Source organism: Drosophila serrata, unplaced genomic scaffold (assembly GCF_035046125.1).
Source record: "Drosophila serrata isolate PLE 108 unplaced genomic scaffold, ASM3504612v1 contig_360, whole genome shotgun sequence".
Taxonomy (NCBI): domain Eukaryota; kingdom Metazoa; phylum Arthropoda; class Insecta; order Diptera; family Drosophilidae; genus Drosophila; species Drosophila serrata.
In genome coordinates, this window is record NW_028257258.1 from 1186024 (window position 1) to 1211133 (window position 25110).

A 25110-nucleotide genomic window follows, 5' to 3' on the forward strand; every position below is an offset into this window, starting at 1 on the left:
ATCGATGGTTTATTTATCGATTGTTTTCTAACTGAGCCGCCAGACTGAAAAGCTTGTTTCCGGGTGTCATTATTCAACCGTTGAGCGTCCCGGATACGCCATTATTGGAAAAGAATTGTGGTCGTATTGGTGTGTAGAGTTTACGGTTGGCGCAACAGTGCGTTTTATGCATAAGTTTTCGTATTGGGATTTAAAAATTTTTTTATTTGCAGAATTCAACAGTCAATATTTTCGCAAGATGCCAGAGTTTTTTGGTAAGTGGACTCCCGTGGGTCTGCTCGGTTTAAAAACATCTAATTTATTAACATTTTGCTGCCTAGGTTTAAACATGACGCCTGGGACCGAGTACATTTGTTGCACTCCGAAATCTCTGCACATTTCGGGTGTCGCCATCGACTCCGGTGAAATTGCTAAGATTTACCTTATGATCGAGGATTACTTGTTCATTGTGGCGACGGTGTCGCCAGTGATTCCTCAGGCATTGCTGAACTTCAACTTTAGCAAGGGCGAAGAGATTGTGTTCAAAACAGAAGGTGACCTCGAGTTCCTGAAAATTTAAGGCTATCTAAATTTGTTTCCATCTTGTAGGCAATGCCACGGTTTCTCTGTTTGGCTACTGGAAGCCTGAGGAAGACGATGATTCAACGTATTAATATGATTTTTCATGTTACGAAAAGATAAACTGAACAAAAGCTTCAAGAACTTTATTCCATCAACTCGAACAATATTTTTAACCAGTTTTGCAAATAAACGCACGTCAGTAATTTGCTGAAACCGTCTATCACTGGGATTCTGTATTTGCAACGCAAATACAACTCAAACTCTAACAAATAATTGAAAAACAGATTTGTAGGTCCAATTTATTTACAATAAAAACTCAATTTACAATCCTCACTACACTCAAGGTTCGATAGTGTTCTGGATCCAGTCAACATACTTGCCCACTAGAGTGTAGACACCCGGCCAACCGGCCAAGCCGCATGGTGTTGGTCCAAAGGATACAACGCCTGCTAAAAAGTAGTACGTGTTCACCTTGTTAGTGTCCAGCCCAATAAGCGGGCCACCGGAGTCTCCGCGACAGGAGTCAACGCCCTCCTTTCCGCCTGCGCACATCTGAGTCTCTTCCAGTAGAATCTGCTGGCCACTGTAGACGCCCTGGCACTCATCCAAGCGAAAGCCCTCGACCGCCGCTTTGAGCTTTAAGGGGCTGGCAGACTGCTGCTCTGTCTTGCCCCAGCCAGCAACGTCCATGGTGATACCATCAAATGTAGCTGCTCGCAGGTTCGCATCCAGTGGCAGGCAGATCGGACGAACAAAGTCGGTGTATTCAATCTGTTTGCCGAGACGCAATAGTGCAATATCGTTGACTTGGTTCTTGGAGCCTGGAATGTAGGCGGGATGTGGCACAGTTCGTTCCACGGGCACATCCAGATGCGGGGGCGCGCAGTCTTTCATGCCACGCACATCCACCTCGCAGTCTGGATCAGTAGAGGTGTCCCATTCTCCAAGACGTACTCCCGTCAGCCGCCAATCGGTGGGCAGTGATTTTCCATTGACACAATGAGAGGCGGTCACCACGTACCGGGTGCTGATCAAGGATCCGCCGCAGTGATGACCTTTCTTCCCCTCAGCTGCATGGTGGAATAAATTATGGGTGAGCTTATAAACGTTTCCATTGATTACCAATGCCCTTACCTTTCGTGTACTCGATCAGAGCCATCCAAGGGAACTCGTCAATCTTGGTCTTTACGCCACCGTAAATCCGGTTCGAGAGTATATTGCCGCACTGACCGGGCAGCGGGAGAAGGCTGGTGCTGGTGATATTGGGCCTAGTCGGCATTGCTGTGACCGGTGAGCTGTCCCTATAGCGATCCGGGCAGCAAATCAGCACTTTACCATTCGTATAGCCGCACTGGCTGCGGCTAAGGTACAGGCGGTCTGTGTCTCTGAGGGGGCTGGTCGTCAAAATGCCATAAAGGTATTTACAATCCTCCAGGTGGATGCACAGTGCCCGCTCCCGGTTGGGCGTGACGCAGCGCCCATAGTTTGGCACCTGAGCCGCCTCATTGGGGAAATAGAACTCTGGACGTTAAAAGTATTAAAGACGCATGTAAGTAACCGCTTTCATTCATTAAGCTAACCATTTGGTTTTGGTTATTAGTTATAAAAGCAATAAAACAGGTTTTAGAAGGCCCGCGGCAAAACAAATAAGTTCGTCATCCCCAGAAGATGTGAATCTTGTGGAAGTCCCAAAGCCAAAGTCTTCAATTTGATTTACTTACGGCCCGCCGATGATTTCGCCAAAAATCCCACAAAGAAGCAGATAACTGATAGTTGAAACATTTCTGTTACGCAAGCTTAATCCTTTCTTAAGACGTCGTCAGTGGGTATTTGGTTTGTCTTTAGCCTGGTCTCGGTACTATGTGGTATCACAGATCGATCGCAGAAGCAGTTATCAAAATAAACGGCACGATAATATGGACGATACAGATGTGATGACTAAATTGGAATTCCCACAAAGCGGACAGCGGAGTGACCGAAGCGAAGCTTGGCACACGACTGAAGCTGGGCCGATGGCTTTGAAAACTGTGTTCTCACAAGCTTTGTCCCATAAGCTTTTCGGGGTGACTCTCGAAATCAGATACGAACAATAATAGTGGGATCAGATATAGATCTTCACTTAACGCAGTATAATATAATCTATATGGTAGTTTAGTGATTTTATATTATAGTACATATATATATATGATATTCATATGATTTTATTAACCCCAAATGATTATTCCTGGGTATTCTCTGTGACTTTGGCATTGAAGGCTTTGGATGAACTTTTGTTAGGTTGCCGAGGGGACCACCGCTCATTGATTGGGTACACCGTTAATGGTCTGCACGATCCAATCGGTAAAGCTACTAACCAGAGTGTAAACCCCGGGAATGGTGGTCACTCCGCACAGCGTTGGTCCGAAAGCCACGATACCGATTAGTGTGTGCCGTCCCATCATTCCAAATAGACCAGAGCTGCCGTCGTCCATAAAGGGTCCGCCACTATCCCCGCGGCACACGTCATTCATGGGCTGACCCTGAGCGCAAAGATGTCTCGGCGTGATCACGATCGGTTGCTGAAAGTTCTCGCTGAGGCTGGCATAGGCTATGGCGCAGCTGGTGGTGTTCACTATGGGCAAGCGGATGAAGCGCACCTCGGAGGAGAAATTGCTTGACCCACTACCTAGAGATGGAAAAACAAATAAAATTTATAATAACCGGGAATGAATGTCCTAAGCAAGCTTTGAGTTTAGTAAAAGTTAGTTGAAAAATTCAACAGACCAGATATAGACGATATATATTTTTTTTAGACTCACTTTCCGGATTCCTAGTACTCCAACCGGCTGCAACTCCCGTTTGTCCAATTAACCTGTTTCCTAGGGTCGTCGAGTTGTTCAAAGGTAAGCAAATAGGCGTAATGGCTCCTGGAAGCAATAGAGGGAATAAGTCCAAAAATAGTGAGACGGTATACAGATTCAGGAGCACTTACCTGTGCTGTTGAGGCGCAGAAGAGCTATGTCATTGGAATATCGGGGCAGATCATAGTTGGGATGCACTAGAACCTGACTAATGGTTAGTGCATTTGAAGCATCCGGTCCTCCCAATCTTACATGGGATCTGTTGAAAGAGATAGCTAGGATTAAGACACTATTAGTTTTCTGGTTCAAACTTACAGTTCTAGTTCGCTGACCAGGTTCACCACACAATGGGCGGCGGTGACAATGTAGCTACTAGAGATTAGGGATCCGGAGCAGCGGAAGCTAATACGGCTGCTGGCTGTAAACATAATAACGAATATACACATTAAAAGAACGTCTTTCTTTATTCCTCAGCCTTTTCCAGGAAAAGATGTGCGCGTGTCCCTGTGCCAAATGCAAAGCACCGCCACCGCCACCAGGTAAAGCCCCTTGCCAATCTAATGGAGGGGGATGCGGTAGTAGTACTGGCGCTCCTCGCGGCGGTGGTAATGCTGCCCCTCCTCCCCCGAAGCGAAAGCCCTGTGGCCCAAAACCTTGCGATGGAACCCAGTGTGGAAAGTGTCCCAAGGGCGGACCTGGGGGAAAAGGGGGTAGTCCTTCTGATGGAAAGGGTTCTGGGGGCAAGGACGGTGGCTTCGGCGGACTTTCTGCACCTCCGAACAATCGAGGACCTGTGGCCCTGGGGCTAGCTGCTCTACTCTTTGCCTTCGGAGTCTATCTCACCACGAGGTTGGGAATCGTGGCCAACGAGATTGGCTAGGATACCCACAGAACAGGTTCGCTTCAAACAGGGATCTTCCTGACATTCCTTACACACACACAGACACACAGGAGACCGGGTGTTGCGTTGATTGGGGATTGTTAATAAAATTCTAAATTGAGGATTTAAAGCGCCTAATGGGAGCACTCACATCGATTGCGATAAGCGATCCTGGCCAGCCATGGGTACTGTCCTGCTGCGGCCTGTTCTCCTCCCAGCAGTCGGCTCTCTACGCTTATCCCGCACCCTGGTAGGTTAACTTGCGTTGTCATCACAGCATCGGGTGTTGGAGATATGATTTTAGTAGTGGGGGGAGCTGGAGCTGGAACAATCGTTGAAGGTGGAGTGGTGGTGAATGGCGCCAGGGGTGGTCCTTCACTCGAGTCAACAATTGTTTCGTCTCCGCCCTGACGCAAGAACCGCAGATCTCCGGGAAACACAATGGGTCTGTCCATGGGATTTGGTCGCGGAGTTCGCGCTCCATCGCTACTGCCGTGTTCTACTCGATAGTGAAAGTGATGACTACCATCAAATCGGTGGTCAAAGAACTCCGGTTCCAATGGCTTAGGGCAGTTTCGCTGCTCTTTAAAATCCCAGTAATCATGCAAACTCGTTTCCGCTTCTAAGTAATCAATGTGGGACTTGGAGTCCGAATTGGAGTGACTACTCGACTTTCTATTACCAAAGTCATCCCAAATCCAGCGGTCGTCTGGGGGCGCGAAGCGCAACATGCGACTTGGTTTGACCAAGGATGAATCATCGAGGTAGCGCTTGCGAGATGTGGGGCAACAGACCTGCAGCTCAAGGCCTTGGAAGCCACAGCTTGCCGAATGAACCTTGGCGAACACGGCGGACTGCTCTCCGGGGCCATGGTGAAGCAAGAGGCGTGCGAAGGGCTGGCACTCGGCCAGGCGAATGCAGTGGCAGGCAGTGGCACCGGGATGTGCTGAAACAAGGAAAACCAACTAGAGGCTGGATGACAAAGCAAGAAATAAGCGGGCCGCCAGGGTCAATGTCGGCAAGACGGCAATCGCGAACCAGAAAACCAGCAAACCAGAAGTGCCCGCGGCAATTACTCACTCACTTTTGTGGAGCGGCGTTCGCGTTCGCAATCGCTTGCGCGGTTTATTGCCCTTCGCATGGTCGGTTGGGAATTTCTAGTTGGCCTTGACCCACTTAGCGGCGTTGTTCCTTAATTACCCTACCTCCGCGGCACGTTCGCTTCTTCAGTCTTTCGTTCTTCCGGGATAGGACTACCCGGCAATACTGATTCACTCACCTCTCAGGAGCAACAGGATGTTTAATAACAGTGTGACGGCTAGTTGTTTAGAACGAAGCATTTCAGTTGAGATAATTTGGGAATCGGACTCCGCGGCCACAACGTCGTCGGTCCAAGCGCGAAATTGAAATAAATTGGTCCAATCTCCGCACCAGCCGCATGCATATCTTACTTCCACTTCCAGCTCTTGATTTTGTGATTTCGATTTCAGCGGCGACGACGAATAACAAACGGAAAGAGAGCGACGCGAGAAAACCAATTATCAGGCCGTAAACACAGATTGGGCCAAAGAGCAGCCAAACAGATCCAAGAGCACTATGAGTAACCGACCAGCGGCCAGAACAGCCTTAGCCACAACTCGATGACACAAAAACATGTTTTGGGCCAAGCAGAGCTAGTTAGTAAAGCAAAAAAAAAACATTACAGGATACGGGATAAATGTTGAATGGATCGAGCGTACTTCCCGTTTAATGGTGCTTACAATTTATGCTCTCTTAAGATATTCGATGATGGGAAATAAAGGGCCAGAGAATGAGAAAGTCTTATTGGCCGAGAGCCCAGGGTTGTGGGCTCAGATTCGATTACTTAACTAGAAATGCATCGCGTGGAAATGGAATGTCAAGTTGGGATGGCGTACAGCTAAAATACTTAACTAACTCATTAAGCCTTTTCATAGTCGGTCTGGTTTGTCTTTAACGAGCGGCTCGGCTGCATCTCTAGGCAACCGGGGGAACTTCTGCGGCTGGGGCAGACACGGTGACTGTAACGCTATTCTCGACCTGTTCTACAGGTTCGACGATTGCTGGAGTCGTGGAATTGGCTGGGGATGGGGATGGCGATGGAGATGTATTCACTGCAATCGTTGTCACTGCAGCCGCTGGATAATGGCCATTTACATCGGTAGTAGTATTGCCAGCAGATTCTGTTCGGGGTTCTACTTCCACGTCGTCATCATCATCAACGGGTGTCTCTTGGCTTAAGACCGCCGCTAAGCGATTGTCATTGTCCGCCTCGACCTCATGAGCTGGCTCTGTCACAACCACTGAAGCTGAAGCTAAAGCTGCGACCTCAGCCTTCTCAATTGCCACCGCCGGCTGCTCCAGTTCATGTTCTCTGCCTCCATCGTCGCTCGTTGCCCCATTTGCATTTAAATGCACGGCAACGTCGCCATTGTGCACACCATGGGGCCCCCTCAGCTCATTTATGATCTTCTCTCCCACTTTTGCGTCGATCTCGCTGATCTTCTCCTGCAGCTTGCATTTAAACTCGATCGGCCATTTGGGGCTCCATTCACGGAACAGCTTAATCTGCGGACAATGAACCGTTAGCTTGGCTGCTGAGCTGCGCCCGAACTTTCTACTGTGTACTTACGCGGCACTGGAACAAACTCATGGGCTTGTCTTGCACGGCCGCACTGGCCAAGGAGTTCACCAGGCCGTTCACATAGACACCGCCGCCTCCATCTGCGCCGGCGCCGCCCACGTCTGTACTGCAGCCACGAGCCAGATATTCTACCAAAACGTAGACAAAGTCGTCCCGCTGCAGCTCGCTCCACTCATTGAACCATTGGATAATGTAACGGAACTCGCCGTCTTTTGATAGATTGCTCATAGACATATTGCTGGCGTTTGTTTATGTTTTTGCTGATTTTTTTTCCCACGACGGTGACGCCCCCACACTGGCTCAGGCTTCTGTCTTATCGATCAGTTTCGCGCTGCGCTGGCACGGCTCGGGATAGGTTGGCGTTGATGTTGATGCGGCTGCAACTCCAGACTGCTGCCCAAAGTGCTGAATGCTAGCGATTGCTTCCCAGTTACCAACAGCAAAACCCGTTTCCGCTTCTATTTCTTCCCACAACTGCTTTGTTTAAGCTAGGGATGCACACGTGAGTTTGGTTTCAAGCTGTGCACGCATCACAAAACTAGACTCAAGCTGTAGAATGTTTCCCCAAACAATTTGGCCTTTTTCATGTTTCTAATTTAGATAAGGAATACTTTTCTGGTAGCACACGAAAAGCAGTAGTTAGTAAGTTTCTTTTTTTGTGTTTACTTGTGCGAATTATTTTTGCAATCGCACGTGAGCTACCGTGACACGAGCCCGGCTCTACTGCAAACCTATCTCAAAACATCTGATTTACGATAACCAGTGCAAAGCCCGTTATCGATTACCCAAAGCTGCGGGGGAAGCTTTAAAAATGTTTACAATTTCGCTAAAAAATACCGAAAAACGTGCTTTTTAAACGCATCGCGCCTCTTCTACAACAAGTGATTAACCCGATAGACCCGCGTGTTGAGCAACACTACTAATTCCGTTTGTCGTTTTCCAACCCTCGAACATTTTCAGACAGTAAATAGTTTAAGAAAATAATTTTGTTACAAAAAACATGTCTTCGTCCGAGCTGGAAATAAAAAAGGCTGCTGAGGGCCAGCAGGAGCAGCAGGGTAACGCCACTGCAGAGATTACGGGGCCCAAGGAGCCGGAGGCGGAGACAAATGCCTGTTCGAAAGCGGATCTGGATTTTGCCGCGGCCGAGCAGTTCAAGAATCAAGGAAACGATTTGCTCAAAAGTAAGTACCGCCCCCGCTTCACTTGCAACGTGACGTCCACGACAGGTGGACATCGTGTAGGCGTCAGCGCCAGCGCACTCCGGGACGACCCTAGATTCGGAGGGGCCCTTCACCCTAACCTTAAAGCGGAGGTACAGAAGCTATCGCTGTGTTATAATTTACAAGTCTCCGGCCACTTCCATTCGATGGGCCTAATTAGAAATACTGACCGCCTCCCCTCCCCTCTCCCCATGCATAGCCAAGGAGTTCACAAAAGCCATCGACATGTACACCAAAGCCATAGAACTGCATCCGAACAGCGCGATATATTATGCCAACCGATCGTTGGCGCACCTGCGCCAGGAGAGTTTCGGCTACGCTTTGCAGGACGGCATCTCGGCGGTGAAGGCGGACCCTGCCTACCTCAAAGGATACTATCGTCGGGCAGCGGCACATATGTCCCTTGGCAAATTCAAGCAGGCACTTTGCGACTTTGAATTTGTGAGTAACTATACCTCTATGACTCACTATTGACCCCTAAGACGCACATGCACATTATTCTTAGGTGGCCAAGTGTCGACCCAACGACAAGGACGCCAAGCTGAAATTCACGGAATGCAACAAGATCGTCAAAATGCGTGCCTTTGAGCGGGCCATTGCTGTTGATAAGCCAGAGAAGACGCTCTCCGAGATGTACAGAGATATGGAGAATATAAGTAAGTGGCTCACAGCTTGCACTTTGCCAGAATAAGAGATAATATGATCATATATCTTTCAGCTATTGAGGATGACTACAAGGGTCCACAGCTGGAGGACGGCAAGGTAACTTTGGAGTTTATGAAGGACTTGATGAGTCACTACAAGGACCAGAAGCGGTTGCATCGCAAATTTGCATACAAAGTGAGGTCTATCCCAGCGTAACTTTGTCCTTTTTCTAAAATTTTCTTTTGTCTTAGATACTCTGTGAGATCGATGCGTATATGCGGGCTCAGCCGCCCCTCGTGGACATCACCGTGCCGGACGAGGAGAAGTTTACGATTTGCGGCGATATTCACGGCCAGTTTTACGACTTGATGAATATCTTCGAGATAAACGGACTGCCATCCGAGAAGAATCCGTACCTGTTCAATGGTGATTTTGTGGACAGAGGTTCCTTCTCCGTGGAATGTATATTCACGTTGTTTGGCTTCAAGCTGCTGTATCCCAATCACTTCTTCTTGTCACGTGGTAAGTGCTGATGCTTTATTTCTTATCTTCACGAACTAATCGATCGGATAAACTTAAGGAAACCATGAGAGTATCAACATGAACCAAATGTACGGATTCACCGGTGAAGTGACGGCAAAGTACACCAGTGCCATGGCCGATATATTCACTCAGGTCTTCAATTGGCTGCCGCTGTGTCATTGCATCAATGAGAAGATTCTGGTCATGCACGGCGGTCTCTTTTCCTCAGACAACGTCACCCTGGACAACATCCGCCGAATCGAGCGCAATTGCCAGCCGCCCGAGGAGGGGCTCATGTGCGAGCTTCTGTGGTCCGATCCGCAGCAGTGGATGGGACGCGGACCATCCAAGCGCGGTGTTGGCATCCAGTTTGGTCCGGACGTGACCGAGGCGTTCTGCAAGAACAACAACTTGGACTACATTATACGCAGTCACGAGGTCAAGGATATGGGCTATGAAGTGGCCCACAATGGTCAATGCATAACAGTCTTCTCAGCTCCCAACTATTGGTAAGCAAAGAGAAAGGGGTATCAAACGATCAATTCTCCACTCTAAGAGCTTTCTTTTTAGTGATACTATGGGAAATATGGGCGCATTTATTACCATAACGGGAAACAACTTAAAACCAAATTACAAATCCTTTGAGGCAGTGGTAAGTGTGAGCATGTAATGGCGAAGACTGTGATGTACAAATGCTTTCTATCCTTATAGCCGCATCCTGACGTCAAGCCCATGGCCTATGCCAACAGCCTAATGAACTGGCTGGCGTAGTCAGTTTGCTAAATAACTTCAATAGCTAAACACACAAAACACACAACACAACCAATTTTCCAACAGCTTAAGAACCCACAACCGCAGAGCTGTGCAGCTTAAAACGATCAAAGAGGCAACGGCAAAGGATTCGGAGGAGATGCTCAATAGACTTTATGCACACAGCGAGCTGCTAGCTTCACTACTTAAGTACAAGTATTGCGAAATCGAGGCGAGGAAGGGCCTGGAACGGGATGAACACAGGATGATAAAATTTGAGGACAGCAATCATTTTAAAAATTCAGCTATATTTGATACAGATCGAAGATATGTTATATTGTATAGAATGGCTTTAGAAGTCGGATGCTAAGTTTTATCGGTGCCAAGCATCTGCGGTTCCATTTGTAAGTAAAAAAAGAATGAGACAGTGTTTGTTTATGCATAGCATTTAATTTTTTTGGCTACCAAACTGGAAATTCTATTTCAAATTTGTTTGTTCGCGAACCACGCTTCATTTGTGTATAAAAACAAGTTTTGTTCAAACAAACCCTTGCCTTGTTTATATTTAATAAAACTATTCAAGTTAGAGATACCTCAATAATAAATAATCCAATGATTTTTTTCAATCCAAAAACTATTGCATATACGTCTTACGTACAGTATGACAGACAGTATGTAAGCTACCCAAAGCGCATTAAAAGACACACATCTAGCATTAAAGCCTGTAATGTTAATCATCGAGTGAACCAGAATTAGAGCAATTGTGAAATACATAATAAAAACGACGTCTGTTGTTCTTTATTGGTCAAGCTTTTCTGCTTCAGGCCTATTAGCAGCTGTGCTAAAACCCATGGCTTCAAGGATCTGGCTAACGTTTACCTTGTAATCTTTAAGATGTGCCCGCTGCAAGAGCGTCACATAGACAAAGGGACCGTTGTATACCGCCAGCTCGAGGAAGAACTGTCTGGCCAGTGACTGCAGTTCCGGAGGCTGCTCCTGCGCCAGGTAGAGCGCAGCCGTCGACATCAGCTCATGAAGATGCTTTCCCTCTATCTGAAGTCCGAGTATAAAGTCAGCTAGGCTCTGGAGTAACTTTAGTTGTAGCTTGTACTCTTGGGTCTTGGCTTGCTGCTTGTCTTCCTTTCTGCTGCTCTGTAGACTGGCTGCCTTGAGGAACTGTTTTAATTGTGGTATCACATCGCTAAAAAAAAAGCGGGACATAAAATTTATGAAAAAATACAGCAAATACAGAATATACAGCAAGCATACCTGAGACTCCGCTTCAGTATAAAGTCCTTGGCGTGTACGCCCAGTAAGTGGAGTAAAGTAAAGCAACGGTTGAGCACTAGGGCATCCTTTTGGCGGAATTTCTCGACCAGAGGTTGCCACACCAAATGAACCAGTGGTAGGAATTCGTTTTCATAGGCTGCCAGCAGGGGTAAGCCACTGGAGAAGCATTCTATAGCCGCTATCTGCTGCGGTTGCTCAGCGGTCGAAACGAACTTGATTACCTGACTTAGGATGTCCTTGACCATTTCCACATGACGCGGTAGCACAGGCTTCGTGGGTTCCGGTACTGTATCATCATCTCCACCTGCATCTTCCTTGGCATCCTGGACAGGCACATCAGTCATATTGGCATCGACATTAGGATCGTCTAGTAACTGCGGTTTCTTAAGTACATTTGTCCATGTGGTAAGGACACTCTCATCATCGTCTACTTGCATTGGCGACTCGAAAGCATTGACCTCGGCATCGGCATCACCCTTCCATTCGGAGACGTGCTTTAGGAATGCATTAAACACACGCAGATACGAGTGTACATTGGCCATCTGGTGGGATTTGGAGCACTCGTCGCGTATGGTATGGAATAAGCTGTCCAAGTGGGGCACATTTCCACGGCTGCTGTACTGCAGCACAACGGTGAGAATGTCCACGGCAGCGGTGCTCTCAGTCGACCGTCGTTTCAGCAACGCGTTTAGGTGGAAAGAGATGTAGTCCGTGGAGCACTCGATGAAGTGCGATGGCTCTGCATATTTTAAGGCGAGCTGCATGGAAACAAAGGCGAAACTAGCTGCCAGGTGGACAATAGTATTGCTGCTGGCCACCTTGAGGAGCACCTTGTGCAGACTCTGGAATATGTACCTGTCAAAAGTGTCACCAATGAATGTGGCACAGTGTCCCACTGCATCCAACACCAGGCAGGTGTGCAGCACATTGAACTGGGCGTCCGCAATGCTCACTCGTTTACTGATGACCTGTTCGGACTGCTCGTCATCGGAATCGCAATCCTGGGTACGAACCTCCACTGCCGAAGAATAGATTCCCGGTGTTCGTTCCTCAAACCAGTGAGTTGGCTTATCCACTTTGAGTCGCCAGGCTGCGTCCGGCTGCAGGGCTAAATTCCAGTGCTCATCGCGGAGCAGCTGATCCAGCAAAAGTCTAGCTAGCACCAGGCGACTTTCACGGGACGCCTTCACTTCCGCCCGCGTCACCATTAGATTTAGGAGTAACACAGCCTCGTTCATGGCCGTAGACCTTTGGTGAATCAGTTCCTGGCAATAGTCAAAGATCAAGCGGTTTAAAGCTGGCTCGGCGCCCAAAATTGCTGCAATGTCATACAGAATCGCTACAGTGCGGTCAGAGCCCAGATGCTTGAACTGGCGCCATGTCAGCTTAGACAGCTCTGCTGCCAAGTCTTTGGAGTCGCCTTCGCGGATGCGACGAAGGGAGTACTCCTCGTTCAGAAGCTCCCGGCTGGTGCGCAAGTCAAGGGCCGTCAACAGACCGGTAACGAACATCTCCAGATTTTTGGGGACCAGAAGCAGCAGTTGGAGCTTCTCGGCATTGACGCTGCGCAAGAAACCCTTAAAGAAGAGCAGCTCAGCAAACTGTTCGTTGTCCTCGCAGCGGTGCAAGATTCTTGGCCATTTGTTCAGGTGAGCATCGAGCAGCATCTCGGCATTCTCATCAAAAATGCCCTGACTGCTAGGCATCTGTTGCAAATGAAGTAGGGTGTCCCTGCATCGCTGGGCTATTTCAAGATCCTCATCCTCTGACAATGCCAGCACGCTCTCCAGGATGTGAATAAAGTTACTCCGCAGGTTGTGGGCACAGTTCGTAAGAAGCAGGCAGCACATTTCTGCATAGCTCTTTCTTAGTCTCAAGGCTTCATGTGCCCTCAAAATACTCGTCTCCACGAAAATGGGCCGCAGACGTCGGGATGTAGCAGACACCCATTGGGGCGAACGCAGCTCCGCTTGCATTTGATGCAGTCTCTCCTCATTCTGTTCGATGGAGCCCTTTTTGTTGCCAAAATAGTTGAACTCGCCCTCCTCTATGTGATCGTTGGTGACATTGAAGAGGTTTCGAAAGGCATCCACGTCGTAGCGCATTTTCATATACTCGTCCGTGGTTTCCTCGAACATGATGCAGATGATGCGACCCAGGGCTTGAATAGCCATCTAGAGAAAGTCCTTATCATAAAGGAATAAACAAGAAAATCAAGACTTTGCTCACCGATTTAATGGTTTCGCCAACCTTGTCATCTTTCAAGGATGTCTTAAACAGTACAATAAGTACCTTCGGAAGAAATATAAAAATGGTATCGGCCACTTGATTGCGCAGCACCACATCCACTGAATCGGATTCATCGTGAACATAGAAAGCAACCTGCAGGCACTGCAGGGCCGACTGCACCAATTTTCGATACTTTTCCCGCTCAATAATCTCTAGGAGCGTAAGCAGGATCTGTCCCAGCAACATGGCTGTCTCCTTGACATAGAACGACTCTAGCACATCGCTTGTGGACCGGCGCAAAGACTCAAATATGCACTGTATTGCCGCCAGTTTGATTTCTTCGGAAAGATTAGGTCGCATAACGGCCGCCTTGGGATCGCGAATCTGTTGCAGCACCACCACGAGAATGGAACGCAGGCCCTTGTCATCCGCCAGGTAAGTGTGCGATACAATGTTGCTCAGGCAATTCATAAGGCTGGTGCGCAGCTCTTGGTTCTCCCTGGGATAAAGCGCAATGATTGTTATGATTCCTCTTCGGACACGTAACAACGATCGGCGGCTTAGTTCCGCTGTCACACTTACCCAGACAGTTCGTCCAGCTTGAGCACCAAGGGGACCAGCGTTTGCACCTGGTAGATGCGCATTTCGCCAAAGTTAAATCCTTCAATTTCGCGCTCCACCGTTGACAGGTTGTCTTTGTTGGGCTCCTTTATGAATCCCTCGATGGCGGGCTTTATCTTCGTCACATACCGCTCCAAATGCATCATATTGGAGACACAGAATCAATAACCAAACCAGAATAAACGAAACGAAATGCCGGCAAAATTCGCAAAACAAGTTTAAAACAAAACAGCTGTTCGGTTGGGAAAAGAAAATATAATCGAAATCTGAATCAACTGAACGACGACGATTAACGACTAATCGATTAATGTAGTTATCAATTTTAAATATTAGATTTCATGGATAATCTGTTTTGAAGTTGCGTTCTTTTAGAAAAGATTTATTTTATTCTTTTTAGAAAGATATTCAAGCTGCGGCCTGTAGAACATTTAATTAATAATTAATTAATTAATAAAGAAGCTATGTGTAATGTGACTGTGCCTTTTATCATGACATTAATTGTAGAACTCGTGTTGTGCCTCATCCTTGCGTACGCTGGTCTTGTAACCCTTCTCAAAGTCCTTGAAGTTGACCACATAACGATTCTCGCGCACCGCATGCATTCCCGCCTCCTGGCAAATAGCGTTGATGTCTGCATTTGAGATATTGTCTGGACGGGCAATTAGATCCTCCAGGTCCACATCCTCCGCCAGATTCATTTTCGAGGTTATTGTGGAGAAAACCAGGCGCTTCTGACGACGATCTGGCAAGGGAAACTCTATCTTGCGATCCATGCGCCCGGGGCGCAGTAGAGCCGGATCCAAAGTGTCAGCACGGTTGGTAGCCATGATCACTTTGATATTGGTGGTCTCGTCGAACCCATCCATTTGGTTAAGCAGCTCTAGCAGGATACGCTGAACCTCTCGGTCAGCACCCGTCTGAGCGTCGAAGCGCTTCGTGGCAATCGCGTCGATCTCATCGATGAAGATGACTGAGGGAGCGTTTTCCTTGGCAAGGCGAAAAAGATCTCGCACCATGCGTGGTCCTTCGCCCAAATATTTTTGTACAAACTCGGACCCAACGACACGAATAAAGGAGGCGGTGGTGTGGTGGGCCACGGCCTTGGCCAACATCGTTTTGCCACATCCTGGTGGACCAAAGAGCAGTACGCCCCGAGGCGGATCGATTCCTGGAAATGGGCTTTGATGAGGGGAAAGGATTTCCAACAAGTGCACTTACCAATCTGCTTGTACAGCTGGGCATGGGTCAGCGGCAGCTCCACAGCCTCGCGTATCTCTTGCTTCTGCAGGTCTAGGCCCCCAATGTCCGAGTAGGTGACGTCGGGCCTTTCGTCCGGTGACAGCATTGAAATGGTGCTGTCTGCCTCCGGCGGCACTAGATCCACTAGGCAGTTGCTCTGCTTGTGGAGTGCCACTGAGGCCGAGGGCTTCAGCAGCTCGCGGTCGATGGTAGACAGGACGCGAACATAATAATTGGAGCCGGTGGTAGATGCAACTATCCCGCTATTCTCGTCAACTGCCTCAAGGAACTGGCCAATTACCAAAGGTACGGCCTTGATGCGCTTCACCTCCTCCTGGGCGTGTAAAAACTCTTTTTTGAGATTGCGTTGCTCCTCCTTGATGTAGTCCTCCTGAACCTGAATAAGCTCCAGCTCCATCTGGAGCTTCTTGTACATCACATACAAGTCTTCCGGGCTCAGTCCGTCATATTTTGGCAATGACTTCTGGTGGAACAACTCAATTTCCTCCTTTAACAAGCGCATTTTCGACATATTCCAACAGAATCTAGAGCGGCTGAGAAAAAAAAAACGGAGAATGACTTGAATTTTTGAAAGCTAAAACAGAGTTGAGTTGAAGTTGAGTTATCGTTGACACCTTTCGACCAGTATTGGACAGTGACGATTACCGCAGTGCCTGTCTGACGGCGCCCTGAGAATGGCAATCAGCTGGTGTGCACGGACCTGTTGTTGTTTCTCTTGTTCTTCGCTCTTGTTGTGGTCTCCGACGACGTGGAGGGATCTATTTATATATCTACTTCGATTTTATTTTGGAACCATACATATTCTACTCGCGACTGAGCATATATATGCTTGCTCATTGACACTTATTGTCAGGCTGGTGGAGCACACGGTTGGTTCTTCAACCAAAAAGGTTTCTTTGCACAACACAACTCTTGTGGAACGCCGACTGAGATAGGAATATAGATGCTACAATTGCACCTACTACACGAAATATATTAATACAACCGAGGATAAATAGAAGTCGGTGACCATTATGTAATGCAACAGTTGCTGCTCCAGCATCTATAATACCAACAAAGACGCGCCGATGACCGCAGATCACCATGGACATGTTGGTGTTTCTAACGGCAGCGGCCCATCTGGTCTACACACCCTTCACGAAGGTGGAGGAGAGCTTTAATCTGCAGGCCATGCACGATATTCTCTACCTGCGCAACAACTTCACAGAGGTGCGTTTTTTAAATACCTTACATATTTTTGACAAACCCTAATTGCATATCTCGCTCCACAGTACGATCACCATGAGTACCCCGGGGTGGTGCCTCGTACATTCATCGGACCTCTGGTGGTGTCCATGCTATCCGCGCCGTTTGTGCTGCTCTTCGAGACACTGAAAGTGAATAAGTTCTGGGCACAATATGTAGGTAAAAGGCAGCTCGCCAACTTCTGCAACTTCTTAGTTATTAATCTGTACTCCACTTAGTGCGCCTTGTCCTGGCCGGAGCCATATCTGTGGCATGGACAAATCTGCGACAAGCCGTGACCAGGATATATGGCGTAGAGGTGCGGCTGTGGTTCACCGCCATTACCATTACGCAGTTCCATTTCATGTTCTACATGACTCGACCATTGCCAAACATGTTTGCCCTGCCAATAGGTAATTAGTTCTACGCCTTGGTCTCTGTGCCTTTTTTTTATTGATTCGAGATCTTTGCAGTGCTCTATGCTATTGCCTATTGGCTGCGCGACCAACACAAGCCGTTCATCGTCTGCTCTGGCGTCGCCATCATCGTTTTTCGTTCCGAGTTGGCACTATTTTTGGGTTTTCTACTGGCGATGAGCTTGCTGCAGCGCAAATTCTCCATTGACGGGTGCGCGGTGATCCATCTCTGACATATTATTTTATACTTATTTGTTTATTTATTATTAGGATGCTGAAGATTGCTCTGCCGGCAGGTCTTTGCATTTTGGCGGCCACCGTGCTGGTGGACTCATTCTTTTGGCGCCGCCTGCTGTGGCCCGAGGGCGAGGTTCTTTGGTACAATACCATTCTCAATAAGAGTTCAAACTGGGGCACGTCCCCCTTCCTTTGGTACTTCTACTCGGCTCTGCCCCGGGCTTTGGGTGCGTCCTTGGTGTTTGTGCCCATCGGCATTGCCCTGGAACCACGCATTCGACCATTGGCTCTGTCAGCTCTAACCTTTGTGCTGCTGTACTCCATATTGCCCCACAAGGAGCTGCGCTTTATCATTTATGTTTTTCCAGTGCTCAATATTACGGCAGCCTGCGCCTGCCAGCGCATGTAAGTGGGGCTCTATTTACTTATGGTATGACAACGTACTTATTTTACCCTTTTCAGTTGGATGAACAGCGCCAAGTCGACGTGGCATAGCTTTCTGGCACTAGCCTCTGCAGCTCACATCCTGTTGAATGTCGGCATGACGGTGTTCTTACTTATCATATCGGGCACCAACTACCCGGGTGGAGCGGCCCTTTCCCGCTTGCATCGCTTGGAAGCTGGAGCTTCGAATGTCTCCGTTCACATTGCCAACTTGGCCGCCCAAAGTGGAGTTTCTCGGTTTATGGAAATACGCAATGAGTGGAACTACAGCAAAGACGAGTCAATGAATTACACTCAACCAGAGCTAGAAGGATTTACCCATCTCTTAATTGAGGCCAAGAATAAGCAGAATACAGAGTTGTGGTCATCGCTCCAGGAAGAGTTTGATACTTTGGAGTTTGTTGACTGCTTTAACAGTATCGGTATTCAGTACAACTCTCTGCTTCCTGTGAGAATCAAAACGAAGCCTTGCATTGGCATACTAAAGAAGCGGCTAGCGCCACCCAAAGAAAAATCGAAAGTTAAAGAAAAGAATGTAAAAACTGCTGTGCCCGTAGTTGAGGAAAAGCCAAAAGTAAAGGAAAAGAAGGTGATATCCACTCCAGAACCCAAAGTGGACGAAGTATCTCCCATAACCCCATCGGTGAAAAAAACTCCGAAGGAAAGAGAGAAACCGAAGAGCAAACAAAGCTTACAAATGGATTTCGACGATGACGATGGCATCGTGGCCACTGTGGAGGAGGTGTCCCTAGAACTGGACTACATTGAATCCGAACAAGAGGCAGAGGCAGAGCCGGAACCAGAACCAGAAAACATCGGGACGCCAACCAAGGAGATAAACTTCCAGGAGCTTCGGAATCTCGCCATGGGACAAACGACTAAGAAATCGAGAGCAGCTACTAAGCTGAAAATACGTAAGATCATCGAGCAGCACTACCGGGCCAAGGGAAAGCAAATCGAAAACGATTTAGCTGAGCAGGCTCCAAAGGCCTCCCAGGGTGTCACTGGCGGGAGTGCAGGGGTAAGACAGTCCGTGAAGTCTATCATTAAGCAGGAGAAGATCAAGGAAATGATTGAGCAAATTGCCACCATGGACCTGACGCGCATATGTGATCTGGAAAAGACATCAACGAAGGACTGTTTAAAACAGGTGATTGACAAAATAGACGATAGCGAGATTGTAAAAACCAAATAACAAAAATTGTCATCTTTTAAACTGTTTTTAATTTAAGAGTTTGTAAAAAAAAAATAATAAACCCCACTACATATGTAATAATGAAAGTGTTTTTTAAAGAATGTCCTTATTAAGATATTGTCCAAGAAACTGTGGTATTACTGCTTTCTTTTTCGAATTTTTAGAAGTTAAGTTTTATGTAAACGTATTTGAAAATGGCGCATTTTCATATCACAAAATTAACTTTCTGGCGAGCGGGCACACTAGTCTTGTAAAGCTGCCAGACCGTTGGTCCACCCATTAGTCAGTTTTTTTGTCTTTATCTTGCCATTCTAGCCTCACTACTCATTTTCATTCCCCTCAAATAGTTAAATCCATCGTCTGCATCTCCACAACCCGCTGTAGAGCGAGAAAAAGCCATTTCTAGTTTTGACCCTCGCGAGTGCAAGTTTGACCTTGAGCAGCGTTGCCAGACCACGGCGCCCAACCGAACTGATATCAGAATTATTTGATAAAGCAGATTGTGTAGCCTAGTTGTTGCTTTTGATTCTGGGAAAAAATGGAACTGACGGGATGGGTGAAGAACTATGACTGGGGCCGCAAAGGCATCAACTCGGCGGTGGCCCAACTCGCCATGGCCAACGATCCGGACTTCACACTGAATGAGGAGGAGCCCTACGCAGAGATGTGGATGGGCACTCATGTGTGCGGCGTATCCGTGGTGAAGAACACCGGGGAGACACTGGACCGTGTGCTGAACAAGGACCTCTCCTACCTGTTTAAGGTACTGAGCATCAACCAGGCGCTCAGCATCCAGGTGCATCCGAACAAGTGCGAGGCGGAGCGACTACACAGGGAGCGCCCGGAGATCTACAAAGATTCCAACCATAAGCCGGAGCTGGCCATTGCCCTGACGCCATTCTTAGCACTAGTTGGCTTCCAGCCGGCCAGCGATATAAGGGACAACATTGACGAGTTCCAGCCTCTTAGCAAGCTGATTGGCCCAGAGGCTGTGGATACACTTCACCAAGCTCCCAACGCTGACAGCGTTAAGTTGTGCTACGCGAAGCTGATGAAGACCGACGAGGCGGTTATTAGCCAGTGCATCAAGACCATTGCCAAGAACTACCAGAAGGGTGAGGCAATAAATAAATAATATCCGCGCAATACTGTCTCAAATGACCTTGCTTTCAGAGTTAAAGTCCAACGATCTGCTGGACGTGTTCAACAAAGTAAACAAGGACTTTCCCGGCGATGTAGGCGTGTTGTCACTATTTTTCCTCAATCTGGTCCGCCTGAAGCCCGGTCAGGCCATCTACCTGGGCGCAAACGAGATCCACGCCTACCTCGACGGAGACTGCGTGGAGTGCATGGCCTGCTCGGACAATGTGATACGTGCCGGTTTAACGCCCAAGTACAAGGATGTGGACCAGCTGCTCGACTCCGTAATTTTTGAGAGCAGGCATCCCGAGCGCAAGGAGTTCATTCCGTATCACGTCGACGAACAGGTGCAAGTGTACATTCCACCCGTGCCGGACTTTGCTGTGATCCACGTGAACATCCATCACTCCCTCAAGTGTTACAAGCTGCAAATTCAAGCCTTCGGTTCCATCTTGATTGTGTTGAAAGGCTCGCGCATTTTGCGTCTCATGACGAAGCAGGGCCCTAAGGAGATTACTCTGATCCGAGGCAGCATTGTGTACATTCCTGTGGAGGCGGCGCCGGAAATTGAGTTTGACCGGGCTAACGAATGTGACGACGTCGAAGACGATGACTTCACCGGATACATAGCAACCAGCAACTACTTTCGAGTGGCTTAAAAATTCTCAGTTAATCAGTTAATAATCCTCTTGTAAAGTGCAATAAAACCACAAATCCATAAGGTGAATTCTTGTATTTTCAAATAATTGCAAGTTAAGAGCTAAGAATGTAAGCGATAAATAATGTTATCTAATTAATTGGCTATACATTTTGTAATACAATATAATAATTAACGAGAAATATCTTGCGCACAAACAGGTCGGTCGTTTCCTATTAATTAAATGGGATTATTATTTGCAATCAACAATATTTACTTAGGCTAAGCGAAACTCATTCTGTTACATTCACTTGGGACATACATATACGAAGCAAGACGCCGGGTTCGTGTGCGAGTCTAGGTTACATTAATAATTCAATCGAATCTGTGCTGGACTTTTTTGTTAGTGGTTAAATGGCATCATCGCATCTCGACTAAAGCAAAGAAACTTTAACAATCTAAAACATAGAATTGGCTACGATATGAGACACCACCCATGATCGGTTCTCGGTGTCCGGTGGTTATACAAATTGTAAATATATTCATACATCTCAGTAGTTACATGGGTTTTGATTCCACACAGAGTTTGGTAAAATGCTCAAAAAGTTTTGTACCAAAAACAGAGTACGTCCATCATCTGGTAAATCTCATAATAAAATTGTTTCCGGCAAATCCGAGAGGGGGTCGCCCCTATTTGTACACGAGTGTAAGTAATAGTAAGTAGTTAAATTTGTGGTTTGCTTTTGCACGTATTTAGAACAGTATATATATGTATAAGTATAGTCGTAGAAAGTAGAAAGTTCTCCCGGCTGGTGAGGTGCGCTGGTAGGTATGTAGATGCGTCCGTTACGTTTGTTGTCCGCCAGGAGCCGGAGTCAAGTATACTACTTGTATTTGTATATAATATATAGTATAAATAAAGCAGTAGCCTGCAGTAACAGCTGCTGCTGCTGTTTGTGCCCACACATTTTTGGTTCGAACCCTCTCCTGTTTGGTTGATGGTAGCGGGAGGAGACTGACTGGCTATTCCGTGGATTCATGGCTATCGTGTTTCACTATTAATTTTGTTTTTGATTTGGATTTGAGACTGTCTTTTATGCGAATTTAACTCTTGAGCAGGTTGTTGGCGCGCTTGTTGACACCGTCCATACGTATGTTGTTTGCATCGCCCTTTGCATTGATGCGGTCCACCTGCTTGTTCTGGTTCTCCAGCTCCGAGCCCATGTCCAGCGCCATGTTGCGCAAATTTCCTAGCATGGAGTTCACCTGGCCAAGGTTCTCGTCCATCTCATCCTCGCGGGCATCGTTTGTAATACGCGCCACATAGCCCGATTGCGGCGGAGCGCCCATTCCTCCGCGTTCCCGCTCATCAATGACGCGCTGCGGCTGGCTGGCCACGATCTTCCCATCGTCATTGGCCTTCCAAGCACTCTCGCCGTCATCCTTGATGTTCACCTTCTTCCAGGGCAACACACAGATGCCGCAGCACTTCTCCATGCCGCTCAGATTCTTCTCCGCCTCCCTCATGTCGGCGTTGATGCGATCCATGCCCTCCTCGATGCGGTCCAGCTGCTCGCCCTGGTCGTCGAGAGCCACCAACGTGCGGATGCCCGCCTCCTTGCTCTCGTCCATCAGACTGAGCATCCGTCGCGTGCTCTCCAGGGACTCATCCGCCACTTGGCCGGACTTGAACTGCAGTTCCTGCAGCTCCGTGCGGGGCTCATTGTTTTCTACGGCGGCCATTTCTGGACTAGCTGCTTGCCTCGAAAAAGTGGCTTAAGTAATTACCAAGCAAGTGGTTGCGCGGCGACGGCGACGGCGACGTCTGCTGTCTTTACGTACGGCTCTCGGGGAAATCTGGACAAGTGACTCACAGTGCGAAATCTTGGACTGCCTTCGGTGTGTGTGCGGTGGGTGCAGATTGTGTTGGCCAAGACGGATATGTAGTTGAGACGGGGTTAAGCTCGATTTGTGCTCGTTTGTAAAGCAGGAACTTTTTCACACAACAATGTGCAATTCAGCAACAATAATAATAATTATTTGGCAAATACGATTTTTCACACACTACGCCAATTTGTATACATACGCCTTGTCTTTCAGTGTGACCAGCCGGACTCGGGGGTGGATTTCTAGTTTCACCCACGGACTGATGTTACAAGCTACAAGGTAAGTAGTTACCAACTGCTTCTCGTCGTTCGATCATATTATTAATTTGAAAATAGTAGGGGTATACAAACTTCAACATTCCGAAGTTAATTTTTTTTATTAAGAACCCCTTTTTTAAAGGCCTCTAATCGTTAAATTACATTTAAAAAAAATTCTCAGTTCAAAATAAAATGAAATCATTTGTAAAATCAATTAATTAACGCTTATTCAATAGTGTTTCCAAACTTTTGAGACAATTTGTGTATTATACACATTACAAAAATGAATTCTTAGTTTTTCGCACATTTGTAATAAATTTTATAATTTATGTACTATAATAAAAGAAGTTTCAGTATGTAGTCAGTTCTCTGTTTATATTCCTCTTTATACTTTCATTAATGATTTATACTAACTCTGCTACTAGATAGCATTAATAAAAGCTTTTTGAGTTCTCTAACGATAATGGCGTGCATAGCGACCAGCTTTTGGCCGTCAGCCGGGGTGTGTGAGCTTGCAATTTGCAACTGTCAAGCCGCCTGTCAAGTTAAGTTGCGCCTAAAAATTTAAAATGCAACCGCAACGGAAGAGTAATGATGATGAATGCTAAAGTACGCAAATATCCTTCTACCTTGGCCACGCACACACGCAGGCGGCACAGGCACATTTCACTGTCAGAAATGCGGCTATAAAGCATTTAGGAGCCGCCAGGAGCCCGCTTTCGTTGGCATTTATTTTTATTTCAGTTGCCACTTATGTTGGCCCGCATTTTGGCCATTTCGCAAGTCTTTCTTTCTTCCCTCTTGAGTGTTTCTCCGCTTCCATCTTTTTTGGGGTTTTAGGTTTCGGCGTTTCCTTTTTTTTTGGCAACATATGCAAGTAATTTGATTAAATTATATAATTACAGGGCCAGACAGACGAGAAGATGAGAAGACGGTGCCTGACTTTGACGAACAGCAGCACGCAAAATGCCGCACCGCATTATGGGTATGGTTTCTGGTGTCGCGGTTAGCATTAAGCTTAACGTTCATCTTAAACTTGGTCGGGTGCACGCAAAGATAAGAGATGCATAGCTTCTCAAATTAATTTAATGTAGATTTCCAGTTTTTCATTTAAATTCACTTACCAGCATTTACCCAGTAATACTTCACACAGAAATAGGGCAACATACAGTACTGTCTGAAAATCGTTTAACTGTTAAAGCTTTTATTTGAAACAATATAATTATATGGTATTATTATACATAGTTCTATAGTTTAACAATTATGTTTAAAAAACATTTATTCTTTACACAAATAAAATGTGAAATAATAGAGAAATTACATTTTATAATCAGATAAATATATTTCATAATCAAATATGTAGATATATCAAAAGAATGTAATAAACTAACATTTACATTTTTCTTAGTAATATTATATAAATATATGAATCTTAAGAACGTTGATCACATTTCTCTCAGCATATCGTTGCCTGCGACACTCACTGCAGGCCGGGACTAGTGCAATTTGTATTTTCAAATAGCAACAAATAAGCACCGGGCACGGCCTACATCAGGTGACGTTTTAATGCAGCACTCCACTCTCATCTCTTAGGTCCACTTCACAGCACAGCACTCACCTCTTTTGGGTCTTGGCTATATCAATAAGCCAGACAGCCAACTAGCCAAGCTGTGAAAAAAGCCAGAGCCAGGAATGTCCAAGTGCCACATAAACACTATAATTACACGCACACATAGTCAATCCCATGAGCGCCCATGGAGCTGTAATTTAATTAAGAAATATAGACGCATTAATAAAAGAAAGAAAAAAGAAGAAACGCACCTCTCTAGGCCCCGGGCCCCACCCAGTTTGGTCAAATGGAGATGCGGCTACTCAGATTTAATTTGGCATTAGCCATGCTTGCTTCTCATTGTGGCTTTCGGTATTGCTGGGCATATTTTATGCTGGGTATGCCTTCCCCACAACATCGATCAGCAGCATCCTACTCCTCCCAGGAGGCATAAGTGGAGCAATCGGAATTTTATTGCATGATAGTTATGAAAATTCTATGGGGGTAGTAAATCTTATAGTAATTTAATGCCTCCTCCAGTCCAACTGGTTTTAAAAGTCATCCTTTTATCACATGCATGACAATAAATAAAGTTGCCGTGCTCACGATGTACGAGAGTAGCTGTAAAGATAAGGGTGAAA

The 25110-nt window shown here is 46.8% G+C and overlaps 11 protein-coding genes and 1 long non-coding RNA gene across 14 annotated transcripts; 6 read left to right on the forward strand and 6 right to left on the reverse strand.

The window, feature by feature from the left end:
* The first annotated feature begins 7 nt into the window (after nt 1-7).
* LOC110191890 (39 kDa FK506-binding nuclear protein-like) lies at nt 8-897 on the forward strand. Of its 2 annotated transcripts, none has more exons than XM_020962875.2 (4): nt 8-129; nt 213-254; nt 321-533; nt 589-897. In XM_020962875.2, the coding sequence occupies exons 2-4, from the start codon at nt 239-241 to the stop codon at nt 651-653; spliced, it is 294 nt and encodes a 97-aa protein (XP_020818534.1). In that variant the 5' UTR covers nt 8-129; nt 213-238; the 3' UTR covers nt 654-897. The 2 variants fall into 2 exon arrangements, with proteins under 2 accessions (XP_020818534.1, XP_086695026.1); XM_086838900.1 differs by having other exon boundaries at nt 39-157.
* ea (easter) lies at nt 832-2590 on the reverse strand. The gene is made up of 3 exons (XM_020962872.2): nt 2283-2590; nt 1696-2082; nt 832-1631 (listed from the first exon to the last, which is right to left on the reverse strand). Exons 1-3 carry the CDS (start codon nt 2341-2343, stop codon nt 901-903), a joined length of 1179 nt encoding a protein of 392 aa, XP_020818531.1. The 5' UTR covers nt 2344-2590; the 3' UTR covers nt 832-900.
* Nucleotides 2591-2705: 115 nt separating this feature from the next.
* LOC110191886 (inactive CLIP domain-containing serine protease A3) lies at nt 2706-5986 on the reverse strand. The gene is made up of 6 exons (XM_020962871.2): nt 5561-5986; nt 4433-5227; nt 3717-3819; nt 3533-3660; nt 3360-3467; nt 2706-3226 (listed from the first exon to the last, which is right to left on the reverse strand). Exons 1-6 carry the CDS (start codon nt 5619-5621, stop codon nt 2859-2861), a joined length of 1563 nt encoding a protein of 520 aa, XP_020818530.2. The 5' UTR covers nt 5622-5986; the 3' UTR covers nt 2706-2858.
* Nucleotides 3314-4403, forward strand: LOC110191889 (uncharacterized). Its single transcript, XM_020962874.2, has 2 exons — nt 3314-3443; nt 3876-4403. The coding sequence occupies exon 2, from the start codon at nt 3892-3894 to the stop codon at nt 4279-4281; it is 390 nt and encodes a 129-aa protein (XP_020818533.1). The 5' UTR covers nt 3314-3443; nt 3876-3891; the 3' UTR covers nt 4282-4403.
* Nucleotides 5987-5988: 2 nt separating the features above from the next.
* On the reverse strand, nt 5989-7700 carry LOC110191888 (uncharacterized). Its single transcript, XM_020962873.2, has 2 exons — nt 6932-7700; nt 5989-6867 (listed from the first exon to the last, which is right to left on the reverse strand). The coding sequence occupies exons 1-2, from the start codon at nt 7175-7177 to the stop codon at nt 6277-6279; spliced, it is 837 nt and encodes a 278-aa protein (XP_020818532.2). The 5' UTR covers nt 7178-7700; the 3' UTR covers nt 5989-6276.
* Nucleotides 7698-10868, forward strand: PpD3 (protein phosphatase D3). Of its 2 annotated transcripts, XM_086838899.1 has the most exons (9): nt 7698-7824; nt 7904-8127; nt 8366-8607; nt 8672-8822; nt 8885-9006; nt 9063-9333; nt 9392-9842; nt 9904-9985; nt 10045-10868. In XM_086838899.1, exons 2-9 carry the CDS (start codon nt 7944-7946, stop codon nt 10102-10104), a joined length of 1563 nt encoding a protein of 520 aa, XP_086695025.1. In that variant the 5' UTR covers nt 7698-7824; nt 7904-7943; the 3' UTR covers nt 10105-10868. The 2 variants fall into 2 exon arrangements, with proteins under 2 accessions (XP_086695025.1, XP_020818529.1); XM_020962870.2 differs by lacking the exon at nt 7698-7824 and having other exon boundaries at nt 7858-8127.
* On the reverse strand, nt 10853-14486 carry Tti1 (Telo2 interacting protein 1). Its single transcript, XM_020962868.2, has 4 exons — nt 14185-14486; nt 13603-14101; nt 11353-13547; nt 10853-11284 (listed from the first exon to the last, which is right to left on the reverse strand). The coding sequence occupies exons 1-4, from the start codon at nt 14367-14369 to the stop codon at nt 10882-10884; spliced, it is 3282 nt and encodes a 1093-aa protein (XP_020818527.2). The 5' UTR covers nt 14370-14486; the 3' UTR covers nt 10853-10881.
* An 83-nt stretch (nt 14487-14569) lies between these two features.
* Nucleotides 14570-16125, reverse strand: Rpt3R (Regulatory particle triple-A ATPase 3-related). Its single transcript, XM_020962751.2, has 2 exons — nt 15442-16125; nt 14570-15391 (listed from the first exon to the last, which is right to left on the reverse strand). Exons 1-2 carry the CDS (start codon nt 15992-15994, stop codon nt 14718-14720), a joined length of 1227 nt encoding a protein of 408 aa, XP_020818410.1. The 5' UTR covers nt 15995-16125; the 3' UTR covers nt 14570-14717.
* A 6-nt stretch (nt 16126-16131) lies between these two features.
* On the forward strand, nt 16132-19077 carry Alg12 (Alg12 alpha-1,6-mannosyltransferase). Its single transcript, XM_020962695.2, has 6 exons — nt 16132-16692; nt 16755-16887; nt 16947-17120; nt 17181-17334; nt 17394-17765; nt 17823-19077. The coding sequence occupies exons 1-6, from the start codon at nt 16567-16569 to the stop codon at nt 18997-18999; spliced, it is 2136 nt and encodes a 711-aa protein (XP_020818354.2). The 5' UTR covers nt 16132-16566; the 3' UTR covers nt 19000-19077.
* A 157-nt stretch (nt 19078-19234) lies between these two features.
* On the forward strand, nt 19235-20994 carry Mpi (mannose phosphate isomerase). The gene is made up of 2 exons (XM_020962788.2): nt 19235-20114; nt 20173-20994. Exons 1-2 carry the CDS (start codon nt 19538-19540, stop codon nt 20796-20798), a joined length of 1203 nt encoding a protein of 400 aa, XP_020818447.2. The 5' UTR covers nt 19235-19537; the 3' UTR covers nt 20799-20994.
* Snap24 (Synaptosomal-associated protein 24kDa) lies at nt 20858-22887 on the reverse strand. The gene has a single exon (XM_020962789.2). It carries the CDS (start codon nt 22517-22519, stop codon nt 21881-21883), a length of 639 nt encoding a protein of 212 aa, XP_020818448.1. The 5' UTR covers nt 22520-22887; the 3' UTR covers nt 20858-21880.
* A 748-nt stretch (nt 22888-23635) lies between these two features.
* Nucleotides 23636-24361, forward strand: LOC147642766 (uncharacterized). Its single transcript, XR_015273045.1, has 2 exons — nt 23636-23760; nt 23826-24361. It is a non-coding gene; the product is annotated as an uncharacterized LOC147642766 (long non-coding RNA).
* The last annotated feature ends 749 nt before the right edge of the window (nt 24362-25110 follow it).